This window comes from Schistocerca gregaria, chromosome 8 (genome assembly GCF_023897955.1).
Source record: "Schistocerca gregaria isolate iqSchGreg1 chromosome 8, iqSchGreg1.2, whole genome shotgun sequence".
Taxonomy (NCBI): Eukaryota; Metazoa; Arthropoda; class Insecta; order Orthoptera; family Acrididae; genus Schistocerca; species Schistocerca gregaria.
This window is the reverse complement of record NC_064927.1, coordinates 256,029,302-256,046,520: the sequence shown is the minus strand read 5'-3', so window position 1 is coordinate 256,046,520 and position 17,219 is coordinate 256,029,302. Positions and strand designations below refer to the sequence as shown.

The window sequence follows — 17,219 nt, the reverse complement described above, 5'->3', positions numbered from 1 at the left end:
TGCAGAAATGAACAGTAAGCAGACAGACAGCTTTCACAGGATTCATGCAACTGAGAAGATGGTCAGTGGATCAGTAACTAAGCTCAGTAACTCTAGAGCAGAGGATTACTATGGTCTCTCAAATTATGTTATTAAATATATCAGAAATCAAATTGTAATGCCACTGACTAAAATAATCAATAAAATTTTAAATGAAGGTAATTATCCAGAATGTTTAAAAATATCTCTAGTTAAATCAGTACATAAGAAAGGAGATTAGTATCTCCAGATAACTATCGACCAATATCACTTATACCCATAATACCAAAAATAATAGAACACTGCATGCATAAACAGATGAGGCAATATTTTGAACATAATGATATACTTACCTCCTCACAGTATTGTTTAAGATCCAGCCTTTCTATAGTCAAAGCACTTGAGAGTGTGATAGCAAAAATATACAATTGTTTTGAAAATAAATATATTATCTGTGCAACACTGTTGGACCTCAGAAAAACTTTTGATATTATCGCCCACAATATTCTGATAAAAAAGATCTACCATTATGGAGTGAGAGAGAATGCTCTATGCCTAATGCAGTTTCACTTGGATAATAGAAAACAGTTAGCTACAGTAAATAATCAAATGTCACAATGTCTCCCAGTTGTAAAAGGCGTACCTCAAGGATCTTTTCTTAGACCTTTCCTATTCCTTATTTATATAAATGATTTACCTGCAGTTGTATCACGTGATGCAGTGCTGTATGCTGATGACACAAGACCCATCACATGTGATACCAACTTAGAAAATGTGCATCACAGCATGGCAGTGGTAATGGAGAGATGCACTTCTTGGTTTGAGGCAAAAGTACTGCAGAAGAACGATAGTAAAACTGAAGCTCTTGTATTCAATCTGAATGGTCCCAGTCATGATAACAAAACCGTAAAATTATTAGCATTTTGTATAGATCAAAACCTCAAGTGGGATACCCACACAGGGAAGCTACATGGCAAACTGTCGCATGTCATCTATCTGCTGTATGAGCTGAGGAGCAGGGTCAGTAAAGAACTTCTATGATATGCATATTTTGCATCATTCAATTCCCACCTCAATTATGGACTACTATTATGGGGCAAATTCTGTAGGCTCAAAATTAGTGTTTAAATGGCAAAAGAAAGAAATAAGGTGCATAGCAGGACTTAATCCCTATGAAACATGTCAAGATTATTTTAAGAAACTAAATATAATGACAGTTCCTGGCCTGTATATTTACAATTGCCTTGCCTTTGTTAAAGAGAATCTGAGTAAATTTGACTGAAGGAGGACAGTTCACGACCATAACATAAAAAGTGCACATACAATTAATATGCCATATGCTAGGCTAGCAATGACACATAACAGTTACAAATATCTTGGTCCTGTCTCCTTCAACAAATTACATGAAAATGCCTACACAGTGCCAGTAAATAAATTTACAACTAATCTTCTGAGGTGGATGAAAAGTAAAATAATTTACTCTGCTAAAGAGTTCCTTGAGTATGAGACAAATGACCCACTTTCCTCATGAGAATGAACAATAAATTAACTGCAAACTAGACATATTCCACACTGTGCAACTACTGGTATTTTATTACCGTTTCATGTACTTATTGTTAATTATCTGTTTGATTATTTATTAGTCATTTGCTGAACTATGTAGTTCATTTATCTTGTAATTGATGTGTTAGGAACTTTTTGTTGTTATTGAAGTGTTCATAAATATGTATTGTATTCATCTTTGATTGTTATTTGTAGTTAACGAAATTTGTTCAAATTTTTATTATTATTATTGTTTTAACAGTGATGACATCAACTGCGTGTAAATTTGCTCAAAGGTGGAATAAAACATTTGTATGCATTTGTATTTGTGAAAAGAGCAAGAGCTTGAAAGTGAATGATAATAGTGCTTGCTATTGCCTGTTTTTATGTTCCATACATCAGTCCATTATAGATGAGTGGTTGACTTTCCCTCATTTAAAATATTGTACCATCTAAGAATTTCCATTTGTGTTATATAAGGTTATTGTATGGTATATGGTCACTTAGTTTTCTCATGATGAAACATCTCCAGCCCAAATTTCTGTTTATAAATTCCACAAGTGCATCCCATTTCATATTCTGTTGTATGCATCAACATGGGCATCAGTTGGTATCTTGTTCTGTGTCATAACCCTGTCCATTGTAACAGTTCTTTCAAAGTTAATTTGCATCAAAGTATATGTTCACTATAGCAGCTTTATTTTTGTTTGTTTGTTTTTTTTCTTTCGAGTTTCTTGTTATTAAGATGCTGGTGTCTTCCGCAAATTGGCATATTTTACTATTACTGCTCTTTATATTTAAGTCTTTTATTTATAATAAAATGATGACTGGCCACAACACAGAAACTTGGTGCATGGTAGCCATTTCATTCATGTGTTAGATTTAATAAAAAAGTTTTCCAAGTACTTTCGAAAAGACAGGCTGTAAACAAACTAGTCAGTAGTTTGTCATGGCTTCCTTTTTTGCAGTCTTTACACATTCTGGAAAAATTCTAGTAGAGAAGGACAAATATTTATAAAATATGTCAATGCTTCAGAAAGTATGTCTGCACATTGTTTTTTAACAAATCTGTTATATTATTTATTCTTTCAGAGTGTTTTGTATTTTAGTTGTTTGCTGTACTTCTTGCATGTCTGCTGGCATGAGAAACATTGTTTTATGTACTTGCTTCGTGTTTGTCCTCATAAGCGTGTAATTTTCTCAAATCATATTTTTTTCAACAAACTTTTTAGCTACATTTACAAAAAAATGGTAATTTAGAAATTTTCATTTAACTGTAAATTATTAATATACTTTTTATTATTTTCTGTTCCTGTTTTTCTGTAATATTCTAAACAACTGTCTTTTTTAGGTTTATTTCTTATGAATCTGTAATTTTAACACTTTTAGTTAGTTTTGTCAGTATTGCTTTGTATTTTCTAAGACAATTATCAAACTAAGTTGTAGGTTTAATATTATGAAAATGATAGATTACTACTCACTATATAGCAGAGATGCTGAGTTGCAAATTGGCACAACAAAAAACTGTCAAACAAATTAGCTTTTGGTCAAAAAGGCCTTCACCATAATCAGACACTACACACACACACACACACACACACACACACACACACACACATGCTCACACACACACACACACACACATGCTCACGCAAATGCAACTCACATACACATAATCACAGTCTCTCGCTGCTGAGGTTACACCTGATCTCAGCAGCCAGAGACTGTGATTATACGTGTGTGAGTTGCATTTGCGATAGAGAGAGAGAGAGAGAGAGAGAGAGAGAGAGAGAGAGAGAGAGAGAGCACGTGCATTTATGTGTGTGTGTGTGTGTGTGTGTGTGTGTGTGTGTGTGTGTGTGTGTGTGTGCCTGTGTGTGTTTTGTCTGATTCCGATGATCTTTGAAGCCTAAAGCTAATTTTAAACAGAGAAGAGGTACTGGTGGAATTAAAGCTGTGAGGACGGGGCGTGAGTCATGCTTGGGTAGCTCAGTTGGTAGAGCACTTACCCACGAAAGGCAAAGTTCACCAGTTCAAGTCTCGGTCAGGCACACAGTTTTAATCTGCCAGGAAGTTTCATATCAGCACACACTCTGCTGTAGAGTGAAATTTCATTCTAGAAAGCTAATTTATTTGACAATCTTTTGTTGTGCCTATCTGTGATTCAGTATTTCTGCTATATGGTGAATAGTAATCTATCCTTTCCATAATGTTCTCAACGTTCCATCCTGGATTTTCCATTGTTTGAGGTGTTCTACTCCCATTTAATAAATGCTGTAGAGGAATTATTACTGATCACTTGATTTTTTTCTACCGGTAGTGATCCAGCTGTCTCTGCAAGTTATTTTTAATATCAAAACAATGTCTAAGTGTGTCGGCACACTGCTCCATGAACTAACGTTGCTGGTGGTTCATCAGGATTCACACAGGATCCTCTTTGATCAGCCAATAAAACTGTTATACAGAGAATCTAAATTGAGCGATTCTTCATTGTAACTGTCTTCTATAGTCTGTGGATTTACACTGGTGGCTCCTGACAATTTTGATTGCACATAAAATTCAATATTCTGTATTACTGCACAATAACAATGCTGCCAGCATGTGGACTTGATGCTGCACAGTTTTTACTTGTGGAAAATGTTTCTGTAGTCATGGCATCAGCCATTATGGATAACACCTCACATGTAGCTTGTGTATTAAAAAGTGACAGTGACACTCTCCTAGATAGTGCTACATTAATGTGCAACACAACGAAACAATGGGAGATAACGAGCAATACACTTTGCAGTCTCGTATGGGACCTTACCTTGGCAAATCAGGCTAAATCTGAACAACTGAAGTCAACTCCATTGGGTTCATGCTTAATGACTTTCAAAGAAACAACGATGCTGTTACTCTATAACTCATTGCAGCTGCATCTTCTCCTGTGCATCATGTTTTGTCACGTATGCCAGGTGTATACCCGAACAAAGAAAAAAAATTCCCTGATTGTACGGTTAAAAATACACTTTCTCCCAGGTGATAACAAACTTTTTCTTTGTTAAGTGACAGTATATTTTCACTTCAAACTGCAAAACGTATCAATCCTTTGAATGTTTATGGTTTTATACATGGCCGCAGAATTTCCCGGCACTTTAGAAAACAAAACTCAGGGAAAAGACACATTTTGCAAATATCTTTGATGTGCAGCAACATGTATGCTGTGTATTTTCGTATTACGATAGTATACATTGGGATTCCATGAAACACTGCATGTTACTTTCCAAACCATTGAAATCGAGAATGTGATGCGCTTTGGTAACACAATCATAGCTCATGTCAGATGTTCTTGCCAGCTGATGACAGTGGATATTCAGAGCATGTTACTTTCCAAACCATTGAAATCGAGAATGTGATGCGCTTTGGTAACACAATCATAGCTCATGTCAGATGTTCTTGCCAGCTGATGACAGTGGATATTCAGAGCATAGGACACATGATGTAAGGCAACAGCAACACACAAACAGGGATAGTTAATAGTTCAAATTAATATACATGGTGTTGCTACAAGAAAAGCAAAGCTTTCACATATAATATACGTCTCTAAGGTTAATAAGCTGCAAGAGAAGGTAAGCTTTTGCATATAATGTTGATCTTTTTTGCTCGTTTTACACTTTAGGGTACATCACACTAACATGCCAGTAAAATTTTAAATAATGACATAGATGTCTGATCTTCAGGGTTCAAAATTCTTCTAAATGGCTCATCATCAAAGCTTTGAGTTTTAAAAAAAGAGCCAAAGGCTCTGGGATTTAAGAAATTCATGGTACATTCTCGCACATAGTTCAACTTGCATAAAAGGATAGTTACTTTCAATGTAATGCTTTTCAAACTACCATTCGCAATATTTTCCCAAGACCTGTTATAAATAGGTCGTTTCAGCAGTTGCCAGAGAGCGTAGGTAACAGGCAACACCGTGCTTGTGCAACGGGAATCCCGTATGTACGTACGTGTAAAGCACTCAAAGATCACGCATTATGCCATAAAAGAAACAATACAACAGAGGTTACTCCAAGAGCATCAGAATTTCATGAACCATGCTAAAACATCCACTTTAAAGTGCACATTCGTATATCAAGATTCCCAATGAGGGGATCTTGACCTAATATTAATCTTTTCAGTGTGGTTTTCGGGATGTAAATTTTCTTGGAGCATCAGTACTGTATTATGTCATGTTTGGTTCTTTGTTATGGCATAATACCATACATGCTAGAAGATGAAAATGTGCACTTGAAATGCAGTGAACAGTTGGAACTAGCCAGTACTGTGGAATTAAACATTTCGTTTCAAATACATTGACTGCCTCTGTGGAAAAAGTTAATAAAAGTCAAATTTCTTTAGCAAACAGACAAAAATAACTTCATTGTTCTGCAAGGTGGTTAAGCTTGACTGTCAGAAAGGTGGAAATAAAAGAAAATCTGAAACTAAAAACATATGTTAGCCTCCCGTAATTATGTGAATGTCTTTTAATTCACTTGATAGCTCCCGGCCACAGATATCCATTTTGTTTTCATTTGACGTGAGAGTAAACGAAGGGGAAACAGCAAAATCACACAGGTCACGTGGAGACTACCCACTACAACTTAGACTGCTCTGTGCATCAGCCCCAGATCTACCATATTTGTAACCGGGTCAATACTAAAAAACATCGATTTTTCAAAAATATGTTCATCTTGTAGCACACATCTTGCTGAAAAGTCTGAAACATATGTCTTCAAAGAAATGTAAGACATGTTATTTGGTCTGAAGTGTCCCAAAGTGCAGTGCCAAGCCTCTTCATACAGCATTCTTCCATTGCACATCACTGTATTTCGCTCTGTGGAATTGAAACGTGTATATTTAGTAATGGATGCCATCAAACTATATTTAGGGTAGTGGAAATTGAAATGTCCAGTGGTGCCTCTCCTGCTCCCTGTTGGCCAGTTTGACAGCCTGCCCCTTTTATTTTCTTTCTTTATTTTTTTTTTTTAAACCCTACAGTTAATAGGGGAAAACAAGAACCCTTCAGAAAATCTGCACTCTTTATTGCCTATTAGCTAATAACTTGCTGTTTTGTGTGACATAAAATTAAATATAGGATGCATAAAACCAATAAAGACAAGAGAAAAGCAAGAAAGTATACATTTCTTCAATCCTTAGTTCCTAGCATTTTTTTCCCTGTAATGTTGCTATAGCTTTAGATGGTGTGCCATCCTTTCTGTGAAAGAATCTATTACCTCATCAAAGTTTGTCAAGTGTTTTGCTACATGAAAAATCAAAATGTCATTACCTAATACTGAAAAAGCTGTTAATACAAATAATACCCAGGCTGGTGTGGTTTCTTGATATGATTACGTCTATTTTGTCACTGTCTGCTGGGTAAAACAAAATAGGCCTTTCTAATAGTGCAGCAATTTTGTAACACACACCAAATAAATGAGACCCTTTTGGCACAAATGTTCATTTTTATAATAAGACAGAATATAATTCACTTAATACCAATATCAAATGCCTATTAGGCCTACTACAAGCAAAAAGCTTTATGTTAGGAAATAGTTTTACATTTCATTCATATGCGTTATCTTCTCAAGCAAGAGATCGAAAAGTAATATAAGGAAATTTTTAGATAAATTTAGAATCATCTTATTCGACCAAAATTTGTGTGACATCCCCATTTCTTCTCCTTCCTTGTTCTAAAATAATCTTGTCATCACCAATTCTGTAGCTATTCCTGCCATTGTCAAAATTTGTTTGCTGATTAACTTTACTAACGCTGTCAGAATCACAGGTTTAGTTATCTCGTGATTATTCTCCGGTTAGACATTGTTACATGTTCGTACATGTTTTCTGTATTACTTCCAGAACAGAACTTAATCGGTTGCTAGCTGGGGACTGTACAACTGGTCCTTACTCATGTAGTGACTGGCCAAAAATTTCCTGTCTAAATTTCATTTTCTTGGATACACCGAGAAAATAATCATTATATTTCTCACCTGTTATTGCTGTTAGTTGTTTATTTCGACTGTGGTACACTGAATCTATGGATTTTGCTAGAAATTATAACAACGCTGATCATTCGCAAACCCAATCAACCAGATAATCAGACAATGATTGACATCCATTAGTTCAGCTTTACTCCGCTCAGCTTGTATAGCTTCTAACAGAGACATCAAATACACTATGCATGCATTCAAAAATCAACTTATGATTGATTCAGAATCAACTTAAAATGTGTTCAAGAATGTTCAAAAACCAACAGGGATGCATTTCAAAATCATATGAATAATCGATAGACCAACGTGCGCCGGATGCTGGCACTTTGTGAAACAAGTTTTTTTCTCAAAAATATGAATTTGGCGCCCCCCTTTTCCTGGTAGCATTTAGCTACTTGCTGCAACTGCTTGCACAGTCAACAGCCACATTTCTGTAGCCAGAAGCAGGAGAATCTACTACTCATAAGTGACTCAACTGCACATGTGTATGAGCCCACCTGTAATTGCTCAAACGAACCTAATGTAAAGAGCTGTGACTTCATGCTCATTGGAGGCAATTAGTTGTTATGAAGCATTGCATACTCTTTCTAAAGCATTTGACACATTCTGCTGTTGGCAGACGTTTGCATGAGCGCTGTGTGTCATTGTTATATATGGCGCTTTTCCTTTGCAATTTAAGTTTTTTTAGTTTTTTTCTCTCATTATGTTTTATTCTTGAAGTATTATTCTGCAGTAGTGGGATATAGTAATATCCTTTGTTAGAGTATCAATTCTAACCAGTCAAAATTACAAAAAATTAACAGAAAACTAAAACAATGAAAAATTCCTGGAATTCTAAAATATTACCAGGTTTTTCCCAGTTTTCTCCCAGATGAAAAAATTCCTAGGTTTTTTTCAAATCTCCCAGTTGTCCCAGGCCGCATACACCCTGCATATGGCAATACTTGCTAGGCTGTCCTACCACTACAAACATCACCTTCGCAATCGAAACTACTGGCTTACTGGCTTTCCAGTCACACCAACGTACTATGTGGTTCACCATTGTAGAAACATCATGATGTCATCACCAATGGTATCGAATTCAACACTTTATTAAGCCACTTGGGGGAACATGTGGACACAATAAGTGATATCATCTTTCTCCCCAGCAGACAACAAATATGGGATGGTGAAAGCTGGACAACACTGCAACCTCACAAATCCATCATGGCATTTACGATAAAATTTTAAGTGGCAAGACCCCACCATAACTACGGCGTCGCTTTTGCACAGAGATTAATAGCTGTCTTATGCCCAGCCACATGTTAAAAAGTCTGTGGGTTGTGAAACGCCCACTACTAGTTCAATTAACAACAGTTGTCCATGAACATGAACCACTGACACACATCAAAACTTGCCAGATGAATATATCTGATCACAGAACACAGAGAGTATATGAATAACATTGACAACAGTGGTGGCTGATGTGACTTGTACAGCTGTACATGTGACAGCCCACCAACTATGAGCCAAGTAGGCCCCACTCAACTTCTGCTGATGCAGACATCACCACACCTGGCCGAAGCAATGTCCTTCATGTGGCATTGCCAAACTTCTGTCTCCCCACTATTCATGTCATATCTATACCCTTGCAGACCACGGTCACCTGTGTTGCAATCATACATCCGCAACACACTGCTGATCGTATCAGGCCTGTGCAGAATCCTGTTTGCTGGTATCTTGCAACATACACCAATTCCACCTGTAACTATCATCCTCCATGCAATTCCCAATCTACATGCCAAGAGGCACAACAGACTTCCAGGATTTTTAAGTCACCTCAATACTCACAATGACAAAGATGCACCACAACTGTCCCACCAACTTCACAATAACAAACTTTTTGCACGTGACCACTTTAGTGTGCAATTATATCTAGTCAACAAAAGCATTCTCGCACCATCCTTGCCAGAACAAATATGATCCCATGCATTTGTCCGACTCCATGCAGCAAGTAATTCAACAACTACAGCTCACAAGTCTGCATACTAGACCCCAAACACTTATAATCGCATATGTAACAGAACCAGTTATCAGAGCAGACTTTCTTCAGCACTTCTACTTGGCTACATACCTGACTAATGGCATGCTAATTAACACAACCAGCAATTGCTCCACCGCAGGTGCTGTTGTCCATGCCCCTTTGGTTGGCCAATATAATGGCACATTCTACTTCTCATGGCAGCCCCCACCCCCATACATACATTCGAAGTTCACTGGCTCCTTCAGGAGTGCCTCCACACCATCAGTCATATTTAGCACATTCAACAACTCTACTTCAACTTTTGTGAAACAAACTTTCAGCTTTGACATGGTAAAATGTTATCCAACACTGAATCCAAGACAGGAACTACAAACAACACCGCAATACCTTGACCAGCTACATCAACACTCATTGCCACTACTTCACTAACACCTTTACCACCATCCATGAAGCACCTACAGCACAGGTACTGGATACTCCTACAGAGGACAGTACACCACCGTGTGCTTGTCCATCCATTAACGAGTCTTCATGCATCCTCCTAACACAATGATTCAGACAGCGTACCATTATCATCAGAGCAATTCACAAGCTCACCACCATCTCCAGTTCCACTGTGACACACCGACCACATCAACTACTGCCAGATCCACTTAGGGCTGCCAAAGTGATTGTGGACAAGCTCTTATATGCAAGGATAGTTCACTCCTCCAACAGTTCCTGGGCTTCACCTATAAAAAATGCTGCTAAACGAAAGGATATCTTGGGTTGTGTGTTGATTGCAAAATTCTCAATGCTTCTAGAGGGATGACGTAGAGGGATAAATATGATACCTATAGATTTTATCTTGAAGTTAGCTCTTGATATATTATTTACTAGTTGATTTAGAAATGGAAAGGAGATAAACTATGTAAACATTTGACTAGAGCATGACATTGTTCCTACCTCCCCTGAAAACTGGGTTCTGGTGACAGACTAAACTATAGTGCATCCTGAGGTCTAAGTTAGTTCTGACTGACAAATGTCACAGCCTTCCCCACTATGGACACAATGAGTTACTCCAGCTTATTTACCTAAATGTAATGCACCAGCAATAGATGAAACTCTGCTATTGATGTTTTTGTTCTGTTACCAACCTGTGAAGAACATGAGCACTTAAAATCAAAAAGGTGACCTGAGCTGCTAGAGTTGGCAGTTATGTGTGCCTTAGGTGTGCTTGCTTGTGTGTATGAATGGTGAATGTTTCACTTTTGCTGATGAAGGCCGTGCCTGAAAGCTTTGTGTAAGTGCCTTTTAATTGAGCTTCTCTGGAACTTAATGTATCTTCTTTATAGTAAGTACCAATCTAGCTTTTCCTACACTGTTGATATTCCTACATGGAGATTCCATTCTGAATGTGTATCATTATTGTTTGTTTGTATGTATGTTTGCAAGAGAGAGAGAGAGAGTGGGGAGGGGGGGGGGGGGGGGAGGGAGAAAGTACACCAAAGCAAATTTTAAACCATTAAAAGAGGAAATGTTTCAAGCCACTAACCTCTGAACGCCGATGTCCCACAAATTTGACAAATAATTTGTTGCCTGTTGTTTGCAACTGATCAGTTGGTTTTGGCCCACAATATTTGCCATTTCCCAAGAGCGGTGAGTCTTCAGAGCCGCCATTTTTCAACTGTAAAAAGTATCACTTTAGGTCAAGATAGGCTACATCTAAACAAGTTACTCTTGGGTACATGTAGTAATTTATAGAATGATATTTCTAATATGATTAATAAAATAGGTAAAATGAAAGAATACTAGTAACCTATCACTTAGATATCCTTAAAAGCATTAAAAATGTAATAAAAGGTAAAATTACTTTTCTAATGCAATGGAACATAAGTGGGTTAAGTTTAAACTAACTAAATGGAGAAAAACAAGAATCAATGACTTACAAATCATCTTGTCAGAAAAGGCAAATATCACAGGTGTTTGCTTGAATGAACATTGGTTTACGATGGTCAATATAAAATTCTTTCATAATCATTGAAATTTATATGCTGACAGGAGATTTTATAAGAATACTGTAACCTGTGGAAGATCCTGCACACTTCTGGAAAGGTTGATGGAATGTAAAACAAGACATGATTTTGATCCACTTTTATGAAGTATGTATACTTGAAAGTTGCTTTGTAGAGTTTGGACAAAATATTGTCATTTTATTCATGTACAGAATTCCAGGTGTGGAAATAACAAAACTATTTTTAATCAAAACTATAGTGCCTATTGTAGAAACTTACAAAGAAAGCAAGAGCAGAGTCATAAAAGTTGTTGATTTCAATTCAAAACAGATTTAGCCAGTGATGCTAACAGCTTGACAATATTCAGAGGCATGGTTCAAAAATTGAGTAGGAAAGCTACTTTCATTGATTGTGCTCATGGTTAGGAACACATAGATAACATTTTCATCAAATATTCTTATGATGATGCTAATAAGCTTTGTTTATGTTTAGAACATTCTAAACACATTACCCTATCTATAGATCTATCTAAAACAACAGAACTGCTCTGAAAAACCTACATCAAGTGACAGTTCAGCACAAAAAATATGAGCTTGTTCCATCATAGTGATGAGTGTAGTGGACTACAGACAATAATAATTGAAGTTCTAAAACTTTCTCAATAAACTTTCCCTCTTCCTGTACACCACAAAACTGTATCAAATAAAGTGAAGTGGATTACTGGAAAAAGACACCTACTCAAGGAACTAAAACACAATAAAAGTCCCAACTTTGTCATCTACATAAAAAGGAACAAAAATATTTTTAACAAGGTTGTAATAAGGTGGCAAGTAATAGATTTATTTGGAAAGTGTAAACAGGTCAAAGGCACTATGCTCAATTATCGAAGCTATAGTTAGTGGCCATGATATTTCAGATATCAAGATAGAACACAAAACTCATAAATCCTGTTCAAATATCACAACTGTATAATGAATTCTTTATAAATGTCAAGAAATCTAACAATAAAGTAGAAAATTACATAGCAAAGGTAAATTTCTTTGCCCTCGGCAATTTGAAAATGAACTATTCAGAAAATTCAGCATAATTAAAACAAAACCTATAGAAATACTCTCACTCAAAAATAAAGCATCGATAGAGGAGAATTCAATATCAACAACAGTGCTAGAAGCAGTCTTTAGGCAGTCCTTCAAAAAAGATTTTTTCCATATATTCAAATGCACAAAAGAACATACGGGAAATAATTGTCCAGTCTCTCTTCTTACACCACTCTCACACAATATGAATTCAAAATTTTGTTCAAAAATTTAATACAATTTCAAAAAATGAAAATGGGTTAAAAAAAAGAAGAAATACCACAGTATCTGCTAGCAACAAATCAGTTGCCAGGAACAGCTCCTCTCTACACAACTCTCTGCATGCCACAGCAATTTTTATAACATATCAAAGTCATCTGATAGATGAGACACTGCTTGCTACTGCCTCAGTTGTAAAAATATTGAATTACGAGTGTTGTATTAGAATAGTCTAAGTCCAACCTAACGAGCTGAAAAAAGAAGAAGACATGAAGACATTATGTTTAAGAACAGAAAACCATTTCACAAGGAGTCCCTCAAACATTCAATCTTAGATCTGTTCTGTTTCTGCTTTACAAGAACAATCTGCCACTCAGTTTTACCCTGCAAATTACACATATACACTACCAGAAACTAACTGTACAGACCATATTTCTCAAAATTTAATAAATACCCCAGAAAAATTAAATAATTGGTTTAATTTAAATGGGTTGAAATTAAGCACAGAAAAAACTCAGTTAATGTAGTTTAACATAAAACAAGCAAAGCTACATGATATTCAAATCTATAACAAAAAACAGGATTTGCATGAAGCTAGCTGTGTAAAATGCAATTAGATAAAAATTTATCAGATCTCGAATTCACTATACCCTACAAATAAATCAAGTAGCCTGGTATTTGCAGTGATAATATTACACAATGCAACCAGTATGCACATCAGGGACATAGTACATCACAGCTACATCAAATCAGTAATAATGTGTGGAATTACATTCTGGGGCAGCTCGAACAGTACATCTCGAATATTAACATTCCAAAAGTCCACCATTATAAATCTGCACAAGTGAAGAACACCAAGTCGCCTACTTAAAAATCATAAAGTGTTCCTTCATTGTACACCTGTGAACTGATTCTCTTTGTTCACAGCATGTGCGATTTATATGTCGCAAATCAATTTCAATCTGAATACAAGACTAGGTATCAAAATAATTTTATGCTGCCTACTCATCATTTGAAACTTTATGCTCAAACTCAATCATACATGGGAATTTTGAAAATTTCCTCAACTGATTGGAAAGCTGTCTGTGTCACCTGGTGCACTTAGGACCAAAAATTGCCTTATTTATAGACTTCAACTTATGTACCAGAGAAGATAGTGGTAGAGAGAGTACGTCTATGAACTTAGCAACCATCTATGGACTATTTGTGGCAAATTATCTACCAATAAAAGGAAATGTTTATCTTGACAGTATTGCCACAAATCTAAATAGTTGGGACTACAAAGTAAGTGTGTTTGACTCTGTACTTGCAGATCACTGTGCAGTGATCATGAAGCTATGGACTAACTCTGATATTACACAACAAATTCCCAGCTGGTATTTCAGTTGTTATTGTGCTCTTCAGTCCAGAGACTGATTTGATGCAGCTCTCCATGCTACTCTATCCTGTGCAGGCTTCTTCATCTCCCAGTACCTACTGCACCCTACCTCCTTCTGAATCTGTTTAGTGTATTCATCTCTCAGTCTCCCTCTACGATTTTTACCCTCCACGCTGCCCTCCAATAGACACACCACAAAGAAAAGTTTAGAGCTTTTCAAAACTGCAGTGCCTTCTACAGAATGGCAAAAAATATTTAAAGAACTGGCAGCAAATTATGATTCACTTGCTTGTTCCAGACCATTAAAGTCTAATTTGATGAAATTTTTTCAGCAGATAATCAACCGCCAAATCATAATGCACACTGAAAATTGTCAAAGTAAGGAGGTTGTATACTCCTCGATTAGCTAAAATAAAATGTATTGTTCAGATACTAAATGATAAGGTCAAAGCAGCTAAAGATACTGATAATAAGGATAAACTGTACCGAAATTATTTTCAGGCCAAGAGGATCTACAGGAAGGAAGCAGATGAAGCAAAGAAGAAAACAGGTGGTCCCGGCAGAGGTTCGAGTTCTTCCTCGGGCATGGGTGTGTGTGTTTGTCCTTAGGATATTTATGTTATGAAGTGTGTAAGCTTAGGGACTGATGACCTTAGCAGTTAAGTCCCATAAGATTTCACACACATTTGAACAAAGAAGGAAAGTAATGTCAATTACACTGAAGAATCTCACAATCCTTGCAAGGCCACCACTTGCTCTAATTTGTGCCGTCCACATGAATTTAATGAACCATTTTTAAAGATAGTGGAAAGGGGAGTAGGTGAAATTCCTGACTTTGGATTAGATCCTACAGTTGCAGTGAAATTTGAAAATAAATGCAGCATGGTACTGTGGAAGATAGTGTGTATAAACGACATAACAAAAATTGTAAAACACATCTCATCAGGAAGTCCTGATATTTATGACATTCCCTGCACCATGTTAAAAATTGTAATACATGAAATTGCAGAAAGTGCTGACAGTAGTAATAAATAAATCCCTCCATGCTGAGGAAATTCTGACTTACTAAAAGTGGGATGAAGAATTTCTGTTTACAAAAATAGTAATACAAATGAAGTGTCAAGCTGCACACCCATATCTGTAATATCAGTATTCACTGAAGCGAAGGGATCCATAACGGTTATGATATACAACATGGCTTTTGGAAGGGCAGGTCAAGTTAACAACAGCATCTGAGTTGGATACAAATATTTGACATGGTTTCTTTTAGGACAAAGGGTCTATAGCACTGGCACTTTGTGACCTTAGTAAGGCACTCAACTGTACTCCACATAAGTCCCTGCTTGACAAACTAACATCATATGGTACTGGAGGATCTATTCCGCCAACTCTTAAACTCAACCTGAACAACAGACAACAGATAGTGTTAGTGCAAGGAACAGACTCAAGTGAAAAGAAGGTACAACATGGTATGCCACAGAGAGTTATAAATGAGTCTCTGCTACACCTACCTTTAGTAACAAAATAGGCTCCAATGGGCACACCATGCAGTTCACAGATGATAAAAACTCATTCTCAAAAGGAAAGAATATTGTTCAGGCTGTTCATTAAGCATTAATTCTATTCAGTGAAGTGAGGGCCTGGTTTATCATGAGCGAGATGAAAGTTAATGAAGACAAAACACAGAGGATGACATACAACCTCAGTGACACTGGGGCCATGGGTGACACTGCAGTTGTTAAATTTCATTTATACCAAGTTAACCTGGCAACAGCACTCTAAACATGTGAATTCCAAACTTTCATGGGTCCTGACCCCTTGAAGAAACTAAAAACTATAACAACAGAACAGGACTGTTAACAGTGTACTATGTAATGTTCCACAGCCACATCAGTTACAGAATGTTGCTGTGGGGCCATTATACAGGTCACAAGAATAAGCTTTTATTGCAAAAGAAAGCTATGAGGATCAATACCTTAAGCAACAAAAACTGATTACTGTAAATGAATTTTTTCCAGGTTAGGAGTTTTGACTGTTTTCAGTCAGAGTATATTCAACTGCCTCATTCACATAAAGATAAATCTTGAGACCTACAAAAAGAGAAATGAAGTTCATCAGTACTGCATTTGCAGTAAAGATAGGCCAACATGTCGATTAATCAAGACAAAAAGAACTTACTAATGATGGCACTAAAACTATTTAGTGCAGTACCTATGGACATTCAGTCCATGCCAATAGAGAAACTTAGAACAAACATGTTGTGTAAATTAAAGGAGCATCCTCTGTATAGTATTGAAGAAATCTTCAGTGATAGCACAGTGTCTACTTGAGCTGCAACTCAGTACTTTCTAGTTGTTAACTTTAATGTGTTTCATAGTCAACACAAAAGTTTTTTGAGTAAGATATCCCATCATAATGTAGAAAGCTGTATTGGAGAAATCAACATTTCACCCATGGTTACAGGGTCTTCTTCTGGATCAGTCAACTGACCCTGGCTACAGGAACATACATAATTACATTTTATAGTATTAATGTCAGTACACAGTTTAAATTGCAATATTGTATTCAGTTTGTGGTAATATTATAGTATATTAACACTGTGTGTCCAATCATGGCTGATGGAGGACAGAGAATGGATAATAAATTAATACAAAAATTTATAATGAAGTGTTAGTAAAAGATTTGCTGGATATTAATTTAGAGACACTGAACAAAAAGTCTCATATGACAAACTGGTGTAGAAATGTTATCATTCTACTGACGAATTTATGAGGGATGACCTGAGAATTTGAGCAGGAGAGAATGTATACTTAATTTCTTTTTAAAAATCCACTGTATATCAAACACAATGTATTGTAAAAATGATATTTTAAGAAAAACTCAATTTTTTTTATAAATTGTACCAAGCCACACATATTTAGTGTGGTAAAATGTCTTTTAGAGCAATTACTGCATTTA

General features: G+C 36.3%; 1 protein-coding gene across 1 annotated transcript in view; it reads right to left on the bottom strand.

Moving 5' to 3' along the window:
• The window catches only part of LOC126285435 (cubilin-like), a 780,558-nt gene that overhangs the window by 328,476 nt on the left and 434,863 nt on the right, over window positions 1-17,219 (bottom strand). The window contains exon 43 of the mRNA XM_049984824.1: window positions 11,129-11,260. Within this exon, the coding sequence (XP_049840781.1) occupies window positions 11,129-11,260 (132 nt within the window). The remainder of the gene's footprint in view (window positions 1-11,128; window positions 11,261-17,219) is intronic.